This window comes from Acinonyx jubatus, chromosome E2 (genome assembly GCF_027475565.1).
Source record: "Acinonyx jubatus isolate Ajub_Pintada_27869175 chromosome E2, VMU_Ajub_asm_v1.0, whole genome shotgun sequence".
In the NCBI taxonomy this organism is placed as follows: Eukaryota; Metazoa; Chordata; class Mammalia; order Carnivora; family Felidae; genus Acinonyx; species Acinonyx jubatus.
The window spans coordinates 54,545,868-54,561,583 of record NC_069396.1 but is presented as its reverse complement, the minus strand read 5'-3'; the positions used below and the strand labels follow the sequence as shown (position 1 = coordinate 54,561,583).

General features: G+C 47.5%; 1 protein-coding gene across 9 annotated transcripts in view; it reads right to left on the bottom strand.

The window, feature by feature from the left end:
• The window catches only part of LOC106972994 (zinc finger protein 649), a 60,738-nt gene extending 45,115 nt beyond the window's left edge, over positions 1-15,623 (bottom strand). The window contains exons 1-2 of one of the 9 annotated variants that reach the window (XR_008293754.1): positions 15,507-15,623; positions 13,342-13,466 (exon numbers count right to left, since the gene is read on the bottom strand). Coding sequence is in view for 1 of the 9 variants with exons in the window: in XM_053210943.1 (XP_053066918.1) it covers positions 13,342-13,395 (54 nt within the window). In the remaining 8 variants the exon portion in view is untranslated. Of the gene's footprint in view, positions 1-3,729; positions 4,056-13,341 lie in introns of those variants that run through there. The other 8 variants (XR_008293753.1, XR_008293756.1, XR_008293758.1 and 5 more) reach the window with 8 other exon arrangements.
• Positions 15,624-15,716: the final 93 nt, after the last annotated feature.

Genomic DNA, 15,716 nt, shown 5'->3' with positions numbered 1-15,716 from the left:
AGTTCAAGAAAGTCATAGTAGTGCCTGGCTGGCCCAATCAGTGAAGCATGTGACTCGATTTCAGGTTTGTGGGTTCAAGCCCCATGATAGGTACAGAGATTACTTTAAAAAGGTAAAATCTTGGGGTGCCTGGGTGGCTCAGTCAGTTAAGCGTCTGACTTCAGCTCAGGTCATGATCTCATGGTCTGTGAGTTTGAGCCCCACATTAGACTCTCTGTTGCCAGCACAGAGCTCGCTTCAGATCCTCTGTCCCCCTCTCTGCCCTTCCCCTGCTCATGTGCGTGTGCGTGTACTCTCTCAAAACTAAATGAACTTAAAAAAGAAAAAAGGGTAAAATCTTTAAAAGAAAGAAAGAGAAAGAAAGCCATTATCTCTGGGGAGGGGAGGGGGTGGATTAGAGGCCATCACTTAAGTTGCATTTGCAGTCAGTGAATTTTTTTAAAAAAAGATTTTTATTTGTTTATTTATTTTTAAGTAATCTCTACACCCAACGTGGGGCTCAAACTCACAACCCCAAGATCAAGAGTGGCACACTCCTCCGAATGAGCCAGCCAGGCGCCCCGCGATCAGTTTATTTCTTTAAAAAGTACTAGTGACCAACAAAAAAAAAACAAAACAAATCAGGTACATCCTGAAGGAAAATTCCCACTGAATGACAATGACAGAGTGGGAAGTTTCAAGGGCCCATAACTCCACAGAAACATCAAAAAAACAAGCAAGAACTGTCAGAATAAAGAACAAAACTTTTATCATAACTCTGAAGAACTCTAAACTCATAGGTTTATAGCAGCAGAGTGATCACTCAATCAAGAAAGAGGCAACTTGGGGGGCGCCTGGGTGGCTCAGTCTGTTAAGCGTCCGACTTCAGCTCAGGTCATGATCTCATGGTTCATGGGTTCGAGTCCCGCGTCTGGCTGTGTGCTGACAGCTCAGAGCCTGGAGCCTGCTTCCGATGCTGTGTGTCCCTCTCTCTCTGCCCCTCCCCCCTACTCATGCTCTGTCTCTCTCTGTCTCTCAAAAATGAATAAACTTTAAAAATAAAGAAGAAAGAAATAAAAGCACCAGTGCATACTGGGGAATGTATAAAGCCAAGTACATGCACAGGGCAGGACACCTGCTCAGAAAAAAACCTGAGAAGACCCTAAGCTTTCCCTCTGACTGATCTCTACACTCAATGCAAGTAGGAACTGAATGATAAGGCAGAGTTGTAAACAAAATAGTCTGGCTAAGCACTGAAGGAGCACCCCGGGATACAACACACAACCATGAGGCATACCAAGTGAAACAAGCCAGACACCAAAGGTCACATGTTGTATGATTCCACTTCTATGAAATATCCAGAATAGGTAAATCCACAGAGACAGAGAGCAGATTGGTGGTTGTCACGGTCTGGGGGAGCAGGGGAGTATAGAGTGACTGCTTAATTGTTAGAGGATTCCCCTCAGAGTGATAAAAATGCTCTGGAACTAGACAGAAGTGGTGAGGGCACAATGTTGTATATGTACTAAAATCCACTGCATTGTTGACTTTAAAATAGTTAACGTTGTTTTGTGAATTTCATTCAATAAAAACAATCCAACACGTCCTAAATATGTTCAGTAAAACAATAAAGTACCTTCTTTAAAGCCAAGAACAAGAAAAGGATGAGCAGTAACACCTCGGTACATTATCTGTACCTATTCTGGAAATGCTACCCAGTTAATTTCATAAAGAATCAAGTAAGAGAAAAAAAGAATCAAATAAGAATAATCAGTATCAGAGAAGAGGAAGGGTATGATTAAAAGTTCCTTCAATGTGATTAAGTAAGGGTCAGAACTTCAGAGATTTGAGCGAACATATACCAAAAATAAGTTTTTCATCTTACATTCTATGAACTAAAAAAACAATATTTCTTGTATAAAAAAATAAGTTTTTGGTCAGATGGCTGATTATAGGACTTCTGTCTAAAAGTGGATAGCATTCTGGGGGCACCTGAGTGACTCAGTCAGTTAAGCATCTGACTTTGGCTCAGGTCATGATCTTGTGGTTTGTGAGTTCGAGCCCCGCGTCGGACTCTGTGCTGACAATCAGAGCCTGGAGTCTGCTTCACATTCTATGTCTCCCTTTCTCTGTCCCTCCCCTGCTCACACTCTATCTCTCTCTGTCCAAAATAAATAAACATAAAAAAATTTTAAATAGATAGCATTCCAAAACACACATTTCTTACAGCAGTGTTACGTGACTGACTATTAGGGGAATGGCTTAACACTTCGTATTGAACACTTTCAATAGAGATTTTGCTAGAATCAAAAAAAAATCCACTTTTAGTAAAAGTTGCAAAAGAAATAATGGAACAAGCAGGCCAAGTTGATATAAAAGTATAATTTTTAGGTCTGCTAATAGAGAATTAATTGAATGAATAAAAGTATACACATCCAGTGAAATATTATGCAGCTATGAGAAATGCTAACAATCTATATTTAGTGAAAAGATATATACCTTGAAGTTATGCATAGCATAAACACATGAAAAGATGCCCAATATCATTCTTCTTCAGAGAAATGAACATCAAAACCACAATTGAGATATAGTAAAAAAAAAAAAAAAGAAAAAAGAAAAAAGAAAATCGCAAGCGTTGATGAATATGTGGAGGAAATGGAACCCTCATAACTGCTCGTGGAAATGGAAAATGGTGCAGCCACTTTGTAAAATAGTCTGGTGGTTCCTCCAACAGTTAAACATATTTACCGTGTGACCCAGCAATTCCACACCAGGTTTATATCCAGAAGTAAAGGCATGTCCACACAAAACTTTGTACACACGGGCGCCTGCGTGGATCAGTCCCCTTAAGCGTCTGACTCTTGATTTCCACGCAGGTCCCGATCTCACAGCCATGAGAAAGAGCCCCACTTCGGCTCTGTGCTAACGGTGTCAAGCCTGCTTGGGATTCTCTCTCCCTCTCCCCTCTCTCTGCCTCTCCCTCGCTCTCTCTCACAATAAATACATAAACTTTAAAAATATATATATTATTTTACTTGTGTTACAGTGGCATCGAAAAGAAGTGTTTCCAAGCGTGTGTGTATGTGTACACACAGTAAACTTCCAGAAAGGGCAAAATCCTCATCTTTAGTAGAAACCTTACCACTTTGGTTGTGTTTAATGCTCGATTTCCAACAAAGCTCTCATATCTAGGGGGTCGAGAGGAAGAGATGCGACCCCGAGGAAGAGAGGAAGAGAGGAAGGAAGGCAAACTAGGGCTTGGATTGGAAGGGCTGACAGGGAAGGAAACGCTGGAACCCACCCACCCACCTGCTTCAGCCCTCACAAACCTCTCAAGGGCCGACACACCTGGACTTCCCCCAAACACTCGTCACCCCCCACCCTGGAATAATCCCGAAACCTGTACCAGACACCTGTGTTCGCTAACCGCGCGCCCTCGCTCCTGTCAATGAGCCACAGGGTAAAACCCGAATCCGAAGCGGACACCGCTTTCATGAACAAAATCCACTTCCAAAACTAGTCCTCAGTCGCTGGGCGCTACAGACGGGCACCGAACCCTGACCACAGACTCGGAAACGTGGATCTCGACAGACGTGTAATCATTGACCCTCACAATCCTTCAGGACCGACTCCAGAGGCACTGCACCCACACACACCCGACCACGGGCTCCCACTTCCGTCCTCTCCCCACGGACCCCACAGTCACATCGGTCCTCTCACCCTGTTCCCCAGACGGACCCACACACAGACCTGATTTTCTAGAGACCCCACGACGACCGCCTACTAACTGCACTTCCGCGAATTCTCCTGCCGCGCCCGTGCCCAGCTCCCCGCCAGCGACGGCGGCCGGCGAGGGCCAGCGGCGTTTCTACGGAGCACGGACGCCTGGACTTCCGGCTTTTCCCGGAGTCAATATGTCCGCGCCCATCTGGCCACGGGTGTCCCAGGCGGCCATCCTTCTGTACTTGACGTACAGAAGGCGAAGTAGTCCTATTGGCGAGTCGCCAGGAAAGGCTCGGCACAGTGAGCACCTACGGAAAACACTCCCATTTCTCGCACCTTAAATCTTGCGCTGCAAACCGCACGGATATTCAGAAGCTCGAGTTTACACAAGACAAACATGGGGTAATAAGCTATGTCCAACTCAGCGGGCTCGCGAGAAAAGTAAATGACTTTGCGCAAAGAAAGATCGCCGAAAGACACAAGGCGCAGTCTTCTTAGAAGTTGGGTGTCTCTACAAAGGAAAACACCTGTCAATGGAGGATAAAGGGCAAACATAAAAGGTAAATACCCCAGGAACGCTGATGACTGGATATAGAGGGCAAGAGGAAGATTTGGAGAATCTTCAGTATCTTCTCCAGTATCTGGAGAAGCACTCACAATATAGGGAGAGTGATAACGCCATCCAAGGAAGTAAAGAACAGCGACTGGAAGAAACCAAGCTTCCTTTGGGGAGGTGGAGGGAGACACTGCAGCAGGATTCTCACACAGAGAGATGGGACACATAGGCTTTTCAGTCCAGTACGCAACTTTATTTGTCGTGCCTGCACAGGCTCAGTGGGTTCATACCCAAAAAACTGAGCCTCAGGCACAGAGGAGTGTAGCTTTTATGCAATTTATACTTCATTGTCTCCCATGTATGGTGACATACAGTCTGACCGGACACAGTCCAAGTTACAGAGTCATGTCAGAGCTACGCATATGCCTATAGGAGTTGATTGGGCCACGTTACCTTCCTTTGTTCTGAGGAGGCCTCCACCACATTCCTTAGGGAGGGACTCTACCACATTTCCTCCTTTGATGCTGGAACCCCCCCTTCCTTTGGGTCAAAGAGCATCACCTTGGTTTAGAGGTATGTATTTCCATAACATCATCACATGCATGGCCATTTCTTTTTGACCATTGCCTCAATGAGGCTGGAGACAGACGGTATAACCAGGGGAGCTAGGCAAGGTAAGATTAAGCAAGTTCCCAAAATCAAGAGAATAATATCTATGAGGGTTTTGAATCCTCCAAGAGTTGAAAACCAATCTCCAAATAACTCCCCGGGGTCCCAACCTTTCCAGATCTGGATGGGACATGAGCAATCTTTCTCATTCGATCTGTGATCTCCTCTATGACTTTTCCTTCACCATCTATCTGTAGGCAGCAGTTGTTCAGGTTAAACTTTCCACAGAGTCCTCCTTCAGAAGCAAGCAGGTAATCTAAAGCCAAGCGATTTTGATACATGGTATTGCACATTTTGGTTCTCTGTTTAGCTAGTAAGTTAAGAGCCCTGGCAGTTTCATTGGTTATAATTTCTACAACTGCTTACAGTCTGATTAGTCTGTTTAGCATGTAAATGGGAGTGCGGTAACCCCAGGTCCCATCCTCTGCCCAGGTGGCAGGACCATAATATTGGATTATATGCCAGGGAGGCCATTCACCACCTTTCCAATTGCCAATTTGTAGGGCACATCATTTCCTTTGAGTCTCTCTGTCCCCATACACTTGGACTCCCAAATATTCCCCTCTGGCAAGTGGGAGCAGGAAGAGAGGATGGATGAATAGTTTCCAGCACACATAACCCTGACCAGCCTGAGGGAAGTGCTGTATAGGCTGTCCTTCCACATATCCAGTATAATCCACCTGGGCCCGCCATTTGATGGCTGTGTCAACATTGTCCTAGGCCTCTCAGAGATGAGAGAAGTTAGACAAGGGGTGGGGATCTGGTTCAAGGTGATCTGGGGACCCCCACCATTGGGTTTCCCAGGTGGTTGAGTTATAAAATCTTTGGCCTAGGCATGTTATGTTTCCAACAGAAATGGTGAGCTTTCTTCCCCACTGGGCAAGGCAATTTTTCCCTATAATTGAGTTTTTGAGGAGCCAAGCCCCAGTAGTAGGACTGGGGTATTCTGTTCCATTATAAGCTTCACAGGGATCTAATTCTATAGCCTCCCATGGCCATTGATCCCCCATGTTGGTTCCCCTGCATACATAGCAAGAAGAGATCTTTAGAGTTTGGGCTATGTCTCTCCTAGGGCTAGAAACAAGTTTCTTACTGTGACTGAAGTGGGAGGGGGGCTACTTCTTATTTCTTCATAGAAGGCGTGGAAGACTTGATGGAACATGGTTGGATGGGCAGTAGTGACTCTCTTGAAATATAACACAGTCCCTGGGTCTCTGCCTCACCCATGGATCCAGATGCCAATTCAGGTGCCCCATTGCCATTTGGAATCTCCTGGGTTAATAAATGGTAAAATTAACAGGGTTACAGGCCTTCGATCGACAATCTGATGTAGTAGCCCCTTCTGAAGGAGCACTGTTGTGCCTTCTTTTTTCCAAGTAGCCCATGAAACACAGCTCCAGCTGGGGCATAAAAACTCAGGTGTATAGGCACATAAACCGCTTTCCTCACACACGTATTTGTCATTGAGTCAGTATTCCGGCTCCCAATCTAAGCCTCTGCATGGTATATCAAGAGTCTGTGGGCCCTCTATGACAAGTGCCCGCTTTTTTCGTATGACAGATGCCCCTGGGCCAATACTTATAACCACACAGACGTCAAACAGCATTGACACAGGTAGCTTTGGGTTAGTAATTTATGTCTGGCTGACAAGCCCCCCCCCCCCAGCCCCCACCCTTGGTAGGATTGGACTTCTAACCAATCTTCACTGGGGGAGTATTGTGGGCCAAAGCAAGTGTATTGACTCTCCCGTTGGCAGATAGAACAGGTGGTCTTATTGTGTCTGCAAGGCCCCAGGACCCTTCCCTGGCATGAGAAGTGGGTATGGTATAGTAAGGTCCAAGTGACTCCCTGGCCTGACCTGGTTATGTGAATACATGGGTCACGTGATGAAGAATCTAGGTCTACAGAAGAGGTCCAGATTAGAAGCAACCAATGCCAACAAACTATCCTATCCACAAAAGGAAGGCGAATGCTAACAGAAACCTCTCACCACACTCCCCGCTGGCCGGGGCGGCCTCTGCCAATCCTATGGCAAAAAGTAGAGCAAGAATCACAATAACAGTGAGAGATGAAAGGTGACAGTGCATCAGAGTAAGGAAACAGATATAGAAAATAAGGACAGTCTGTTTGTTCCACCGGACCGTCGACTCCTCAAGCTTCTGCCATGCATGGATCAGTCAGCTTCCGGAGTGACTAAAGCAGGGCTGCAGTCTCCCGGAGCCTCTGGAGTTGCAGATTGCTTCTTCCGTATGGTCAGCTTGCATGGCATTGATGGATCAGGAATGTACTCCCAGTTTGGAGATGCCAGCTTCACTCTGCTGTGGTGAATCCAAGGGATCCACGTCGGCCACCTTTACTGCAGGAGGGGCAGACAAAATGACAGTGACCGGGTCCCTCTAGAGGGGTTTTAGGGACTGGACATTCCACTCCTTCACCCATATAGCATCTCCTGGTTTAAAGGGGTGAGTGTCTCTGTGGTCAGACTCACAGGTAATTGCTCCCTAACCCAGTGGTGGAAGATGGTTAGGGTAGAGCCAAGGGCCCACATCTGTTGTCTTAGGATTAGAGTCCCTATCTCATTTAGATCCCTCCTTATGCCCTTGAAAATACAGGGAAGGCGCACATAATGGATTTCATAAGGGGAGAACCCCATCTGCTTAGTGGGGCTACACCTTTTTTTAAAAAGTTTTTTTTTTTAATTTTTAATGTTTATTTATATTTGAGAAAGAGCAGAGAGAGATGGTCACAGAATCCGAAGCAGGCTCCAGGATCTGAGCTGTCAGCACAGAGCCCGATGTGGGGTTCGAATCCATGAAACATGAGATCATGACAGAGCTGAAGTAGGACGCTTAACCTACTGAGCCACCCAGGGACCCCTACACCTTGATTCTTAACAAGGCAATTTGCAACACCTGGTCCCAGTATAGGTGGGTTTCCTGACATAGTTTACTTACTTGCAGCTTCAGGGTTCAGGTCATTTGTTCCACCTCCCCGGAGCTCTGGGGTCGGTATGTTGTGTGTAACTTCCAGGTGATTTTTAACCCCTTTGCCACCAGATGCACCACCTTGGCCACGAATGCTGGCCCGTTATCTGATCCCATAGTGATAAGGATCCCAAATGGAGGAATGATTTCTTTTAGAAGTTGGGCCACTTCATGTGCCTTTTCTATGTGAGTAGGGAAGGCTTCCACCCAGCCAGAGAAGGTGCACACCAAGACCAACAGATATTTACAGACTTGGACCTGGGGAAGCTCAGTGAAGTCCACCGTCATATATTCTTTTTTTTTTTTAATTTTCTTTTAATGTTTATTTTTTGAGAGAGAGAGAGAGACAGAAAGAGAGCGTAAGCAGGGAAGGAGCAGAGAGAGAGGGAGACACAGAATCTGAAGCAGGCTCCAGGATCCAAGCTGTCAGCAAAGAGCCCGATGCAGGGCTCAAACCCAAGACCTGAGCCAAAGTCAGATGCTTAACTGACTGAGCCATCCAGGTGCCCCCACCATGATATTTTCAAATGGGGCTCCCCCAACACTCTGTACCCCAAGGGCAGCCTTGGGTCCCTGACATGGGTTATGCTGGGCACACATTTCACATTGCTTGCCTACTGCTCAGGCTATGCTAGAGAGTAAAGGGATGTAGAAATGTAGGCTCAAAGTAGTCTCAAGGGCTGTCTGGCCAATATGGGTTTCCTGATGGAACTGCTTGACAAGAGCAAGGGCCAGGGCCTTAGGAATCGCTACTCGGCTGTCTTCGAATTTCCACCATCCACCTAGGAGGTAGCTTCCATTTTCAGTCTTAAACCAGGTACTATCATGTTGTGAGTAATTAGGGTCCCACTCTGCCCAGTGGACTAGGGAACAGTGTGGTGGTTAAAGCCGCTGATTCCGCTGTTCCTTTGGAGGCTGCAAGCTTTGTCTCTTGGTCTGCCTTACAGTTTCCCCGTGCAGCCGTGGTGTCTCCCCTTTGATGTCCCCAACAATGCCTGACTGCCACTCTTTTAGGGGCTCACACAGCATCTAAGAGTTCAAGGATTTCCTTACCATACTTTGTGTATTTTCCTCGTGAGTTTATTAGACCCTTCTTTTTATATAAAGCCCCATGTACGTGGAGGGTGGTGAAGGCATACTTACAGTCTGTGTATATATTAACACGTATCCCTGCCACCAGTTGGAGGACTCTGGTTAGTGCGATGAACTCTGCCTTCTGTGCTGAAGTCCCCTTTGGCAGGGGTTTGGCCTCGATACAACTCAGGGTCACCATGGAATACCCTGCAAGGCGTTCTCCCTCTTTCACAAAACTGCTACCATCGGGGAAATACTCAGAGTTGGGGTCCTTGAGGGGCTGGTCCCTCAAGTCTGGTCAGCTGGAGAACACCTCATCCATGACTTCAATGCAGTCACGATCTGGTTGACCTGGCCTGACAGGCAATAGGGTTGCAGGGTTTAGGGGCTGCACTACCTCTAGGTGAATGCATGGGTTCTCACATAGCATTCCCTGATATGTGGCCATCCGGGCGTTGGATAGCCAGTACTGTCCCTTGTACTCCATAAATGTCAATACTGAATGTGGCATTCAGACTGTCAGTTCTTGTCCCATAGTTAACTTGTCAGCCTCAGACACTAAGAGGGCCGTGGCTGTAAGTGCCCGTAGGCAGGGTGGCCAGCCTTGGGCAACAGAGTCAAGTTGCACAGATGTGCCACCGGGAGGTGCCATGACCCCAACATCTGAGTTAGGACTCTCAGCACAATGCCAGTATGTTCATGAACATACAAGAAGAAGGGCTTGGACGTATCTAGGAGCCCCAGACCAGGCATGTTGGCAAGGGCCCACTTGAGCTCTTTAAAGGCCCTTTGCTGTACTTGCTCCCGTAACAGGCATTCCTGCTCTCCCCACTTGTGGCCTCATAAAGGGGTTTTGCCAAGACCGAGAAGTTAGGTATCCAGATTCTACAGAAACCTGCAGCCCCGAGTAACTCCTGAACCTGACGTCGGGTCAACAGGACCGGAATTAAACATATGGCCTATTTTCTCTCCAGGCCGAGTTGGCACTGCCCCTGGGAGAGGTGAAAGCCAAGGTACTTGACTTTCTTTTGACAGATTTGGGCCTTTTTCTTGAGACTTTATAGCCAGTTTCCCATAGGAGGGTAAGGAGTTCCCGAGTTCCTTCCATGCAATCCTCCCGAGACCTTCCAGCCAACAGTAAATCATCTAATACAGAAGCAGGACACAGCCATGTTGATCCGCTGGGAAGGCTTTTAGGTCTGAGGCTAATGCAGTGCCGAAAATAGCTGGGGAGTTTTTGAACCCCTGAGGCAATCTGGTCCAAGTCAACCAGTCGTTGTCACTATTTTCAGGATTCTCCCACTGGAAGGCAAAGACTGGTTGACTCTGGGGGGCTAGGTGGATGCAGAAGGCATCCTTGAGCTCTAGGCATGTGAAGAAGGCAGCTTCTGTGGGGATAAGATCCAAGAGAGTGTATGGGTTTGGGACAACCGGGTGTAGGGTGACAACGGCCTGGTTTACTGACCTGGTGATAGCAAGCAGGTCTTGGACTGGCTGATAGTCATCGGTGCCCGGCTCTGGACTGGTATGAGAGGCATGTTCCAAGATGACTGACGGGGTTGGAGGATCCCATATTTTAGAAGTCTCTCCAGGTGCTTCTGTAGCCCTACCTGTGCCTTACGAGGGATGAAATGTTGTTTTTGGTGGATAGGCTCTGCCCCTGGCTACAATTACTGGAGGTATGTTCCAGGCCAGTCCTGGGGGGTTGTCCTCAGCCCACACAAGGGTACTCTGAAGGGCAGCTCAGGTCCCTGTTGTGGTTCCTCCATGAGACTGTAGAGGCGCCATTCTTCCCCTTGAGGAATCCTGACAGTCATAATCTTTGCTTCCGGCTTTCGTAGGGTCCAGAGCAGCTTGTCCATGGGAGTTGAAAGTTATCTGGGCCTGCAGCTTTCCCAACAGGTCCTGGCCCATTAAAGCCACAGGGCAGGAGGGGAGGTACAGGAATTCATGGATGACTTCATGGCCGCCTAAACTGCATTACCGAGGCAGCAGGAAGGGACTGCGTGTCTGATTCCCTGTGGCCCCCACAACAGTAGCTTGTCTCTGCGAGAGGGGGCCCACTGGTTGCATCACCACCGAGTGTTCTGCTCCAGTATCTACCATGAAGTCAGTGGGTCAGCCCCCCATATTCAATTGGACCATAGGCTCTTGGGGGCCTAACAAAATAGAGCCCAGTCTGTCCTAGTCCTCCTCATAGTCCTCCATGGCAGTTAGCTCCACAAAATCATCTTTGGGGGCCCCATGAGGCCGTGATGCTGGTTGGTACTGGCCCTGGACCACATGGCCCCTTTGTTTCTGCTTGGGGCCCTGCTGAGAATTACCCAGCCGCAGGGGGCACTCATTTTTCCAGTGGCTCTCCTGATGGCAGTGAGCACACTGGTTCCATCCTAACTTTGGTCCTGGGCAAGATGATCCTCCCCGCCTGTCCCCTTTTTGGCCCCGGCTCCGTCCCTATGGGGCACCTTTCCAGGAGTGTTCCAACTGCTCCACCAAGGCAGCAGCTAACAAGTCTGCCTTCTTCTGCACCTTCTGGCATTCTTTCCTCCATGCCACCTGGTCACTAATGACAAATACCTGAGTTGCTACTTCCAGCAACTGACTGGCATTCGTGCCAGCAAAACCCTCCAGCTTTTGCAGCTTGGGCCAGATGTCCCGTTGGGCCTGACTGACAAAAGCCCATTGACCATACGCTGGGTCACGGGCGCTTCTGGATCAACACGGGTGTAGAGACGAAATGTCTCACATAATGTCTCGTAGAACTGGCTTGGGCTCTCCTCGGGTGCCTGGAGTACTTCTGATGTTTTACTCACATTTATGGCCTTTTCACCCCCTTCCTTCATGCCATTTAGAAGGGCTTCTTGAGACTGTTCAGTCCTTGCGAGCCCTCCATCTACACTTGAGTCATTTGGGGTCCTCCCCAGGGAAGTGAGCTTGAGCATAAGCCTGGGTGTCTAGCATCCCAGCCGGGGCATTCTCCTGTAAGCATTTTAGGGCCGCCTGGGTAATTCCACAACGCCCCTCTGTGTCAAAGAGGATCAGGAGGAGTTGGCGGCAGTCCATCCAGGTAGGTTTGTGGGTTTGAATTATGGATTAGTTCAATCATAGCCTGGGCTTCTCCGTATGGGAAGGAGTATGGTGCTTCCAATTTAGGAGGTCCGTAGTGGTAAAGGTTGGGTACACAAAAACATGCTGGTCTCCTCGGATCTGGCCTTCCTGATCATAAGAGACAGCTCCCCTAGTTTCCCTTAGTGGCATCTGTAGGGCTCTGGTGTTGCTGCAGGGAGGGACTGTCTCTGCTGGCCTGATCTTCTAGTTGCTTTCCAGGAGGGGTGTATGGGGTTAGGACAAGTGGTCCAGGCAAGCCCATCACATCTGGAGAGGCCGGTGGTGCTGGAGGTGGTGAGGTCTCAGGACTAGAGGCAGGCTCCGGTAGGGTTTCGGCAGCCCAGTGGCTGGAGGCACAGGTGGCAGTGAGGGGGACAGTGGGGCATATCGTGGTGGGGTCTCCTCAAGTTCTCCTGACAGCATGGGTTTTTCAGTTTGGGGCTGGCATTTGAAGAAAGCTGTGACACGAGCCATCGTAACTTTACAGTTCTCCTCAATACAGACTTTTAGCCAAGGTAGCCAGGATAGGACCAGGTCTTGCCAAAAATCAATGTAAGGAAATTGGTTGGGGTGGCCTGGATCCCCCACAACAACCCTGAACACTCGGCCAACTAGTTTCTTATCAATGAGTCCTCAGAGGGCCAGCCCACCATGAACGATGGCCAATCAATTTCACAGATTGTCTGGAGCTTTCTGGGAGTTAATTTCATACCATAGTCTTCTGAATATCGCTTTTTGAAATTCCTCAACATACACTCTAGGGGAGTCAGTTTATTCTGCTTTCCACCCATTTCCTCCCCCTAACGGACAACTTTCACGCACAAGAGAGGAAAAAAGGGGAAGGGAGGGACTAATTTGGACAGGATGCACACTGGCTTTGCCAGTTTCCTGCTGCTCTCCTCTAGGAGATATTGTAGGCGCCTCTTAGCACTGGCGGGTTCAGTATCAAGTCCTGACAGGGATCAGACTCCTGAGGAAGTCTGACACCACCCTAAGCCTTATGAGGTCCCCACGGAACTGCAGCAGGGACTCAACACTTGCTGTGGCCCAATGGTCAGGTAGGAACCTTTCCACTGTCTGTCTCATTCACACACAGTCACATAGGGACTCCAACCCACCGTCCAGCACCCAGCGCCTTGAAATTGCAGTTTTGTCCCTTATGGAACTACTCAGGCAACTCTGGGGGATGATCAGGCTCCCCTTCTGCCTCTTAGGGACAGGTCTACCAAAATGAACCCATGTTCTTACCAGTCTGATGGGCGGCGCTCCCTGAGCTGGTTCCTGGGCCTCACTGGGTTCCATTGTGCATCCTAGCCAAGCGGTCCACTGACGCTAAGCAAGGTCACTTCTCCTGGAGCTCCAAGGTTCGCACCCTGGTGACAAAGGAAGTGGAAACACAGTCTCTGGATCCCAGATGTGAGCCCCCAAGAACACAATTACCGCCCAGTAAAGGTGAGGAGAGCAGTCTCCAGCCAATGTCCAGATGGCAAGTTACATGTGGTAGCAGGCTCCCCATCCTGCTGTGGAGCCAGTGACAAGGACCATTGGTTCTCTGAGAACCAAAGGCCAGAACTTCTGGAAGGAAGGAATAAGGCAACTCCAGGGAGAATAAAAAATTGTGCAAGAAAGGAAAAATAATCATAGTATACTACATGGCTGAGCTATAAGTAGTATTTACATAGTTATCATAAACACCAATCTAATCCAACCAAAATTGACATGTAACTTGGGGGTGCCTGGGTGTCTCAGTTGGTTAAGCATCTAACTCTTGATCTCAGCTCAGGTCATGATCTCCGGGTGTGTGAGTTCAAGCCCTGCACTGGACTCTGCACTAATGGTGCTGAGCCTGTTTGGGGTTCTCTCTCTCCTCTCTCTGCCCCTCCCCTGCTTGTGCTCACTCGCTCTCTCCAAATAAATAAATAAATAAATAAGTAAACATGACAAAAATACATACAACTCGATTGGAAGAATGAGGAAAAGGAAATGCCTATGGCAGAAGACTGTATTTGCGGGAGAGTGTTTTGAAGTGTCCTTCATGATAAATCATGCCCCCAAATAAATCCATTAGAAGCATATCCATCTTACTTAAGATATCAGGAATCTTTAAAAGACTAAAAATGCTTTCAAAACTAACTCCTAAGCTCAAGAGTATTACAAAATAAAACTGAGAACCATATGAGAGCAGCAGTTCCACTCCTAGATATCTACTCAACAATGCTGAAATGGTGTATCTTCAGGAAGATTTACACAAGAATGTTCATAGCACCTTTATTCAAATAGCTCCAAATGAGAAACAATATAGGTGTCTGTAAATACAAGAGAATGGGGGTAGAATTAATAGGTATAAATGCCCCCAATATGATTAAGAAAAAGGTAACCAATTTAAAATACTGAGGGAAATGGAAGTAGACAATTTATAAAATAAACTAGAATAAGATTTTAAAAAATTTTTTAATGTTTATTTTTGAGAGAGAGAGAGAGAGAGAGAGAGAGAGAATGAATGTGAGTGGGGAGGGTCAGAGAGAGAGGGAGACACAGAATCTGAAGCAGGCTCCAGGCACTGAGCTGTCAGCACAGAGCTGGACACGGGGCTCGAACCCACAAAAGGTGAGATCGTGACCTGAGCCAAAGTTGGACACCCAACCGACTGAGCCATCCAGGCACCCCACCCTTAAAATGGGCACAATTTAAAAGATTGATGAGGTGTTGAGGAAACAGACATTCTGATACATTTGGCCTCCCCCCCCCCATATGGGAAGTGAGGGTAATGTTTAGGATCACCATCTATAGCTTTCAGAGTACCAAGATAATCTAATTATTATGCCTGAAATAGTTTTCTGTTCAAAAAATGTGTATACACTTACTAAAAATTAGCTATTAGTTTTAGGATATAGTCCTTCAAGAAGGGAAGCAGCCAGTAAAATGTGTCATTAATAGGACAGTTTTGGACAACAATCTGGAATTATCTACCCAATTAAACTTTTACATTCTCTTTGACTCAATTCCAATTACAATAACTTCACTAAAAATTAAATGTGAAAACATTTGAATTGAGGTAAAGCCTGTTAATTAATTTCTACCAACAATTTCTAGTCTTCTATTCCTAGCATTTCGCCACCCTCTACCTTGGCCAATACCGTTACCTCTCCCTCACTACTAGCTCTACCTACCCTGTCACCTTTCACCGGGAGATGTCACCGAAGGGCCACCAGCAATCCTGTCAGGAAGAGATCTTTTCCTTAAACTAAATTAGTTTACTCTTACTCTGTGCCCACAGTGAGGCATGCTGCCTTTGTCATACTACTTTGGCTTCTCCAAGCCCTATATTGTTCTTCATAAGCACTTCCTGAGACGGTTCCCCCTGCTTTGCACTCCCTAAAGGACGACTCCCTTTCCAGCACGGAAATGTGCACCTTTGTCAAAATGGCCGCGCCTGCTGTCAAGTTTTGCTGCTTGCCAAGTTTTGCTGCCTTTGGCTTGGTGCGCCTCCGGGTTCCAGGCAGACGAGAGCAAGAGCATCGCCCTTTGCGTCGCTCACAATTGACGTAACGTGGAGTAGTACTGTTATCTAGGGCAGAAAAAGATGTTGTACGGCATCTTCCAATATGGCGGCTCCCGCATAA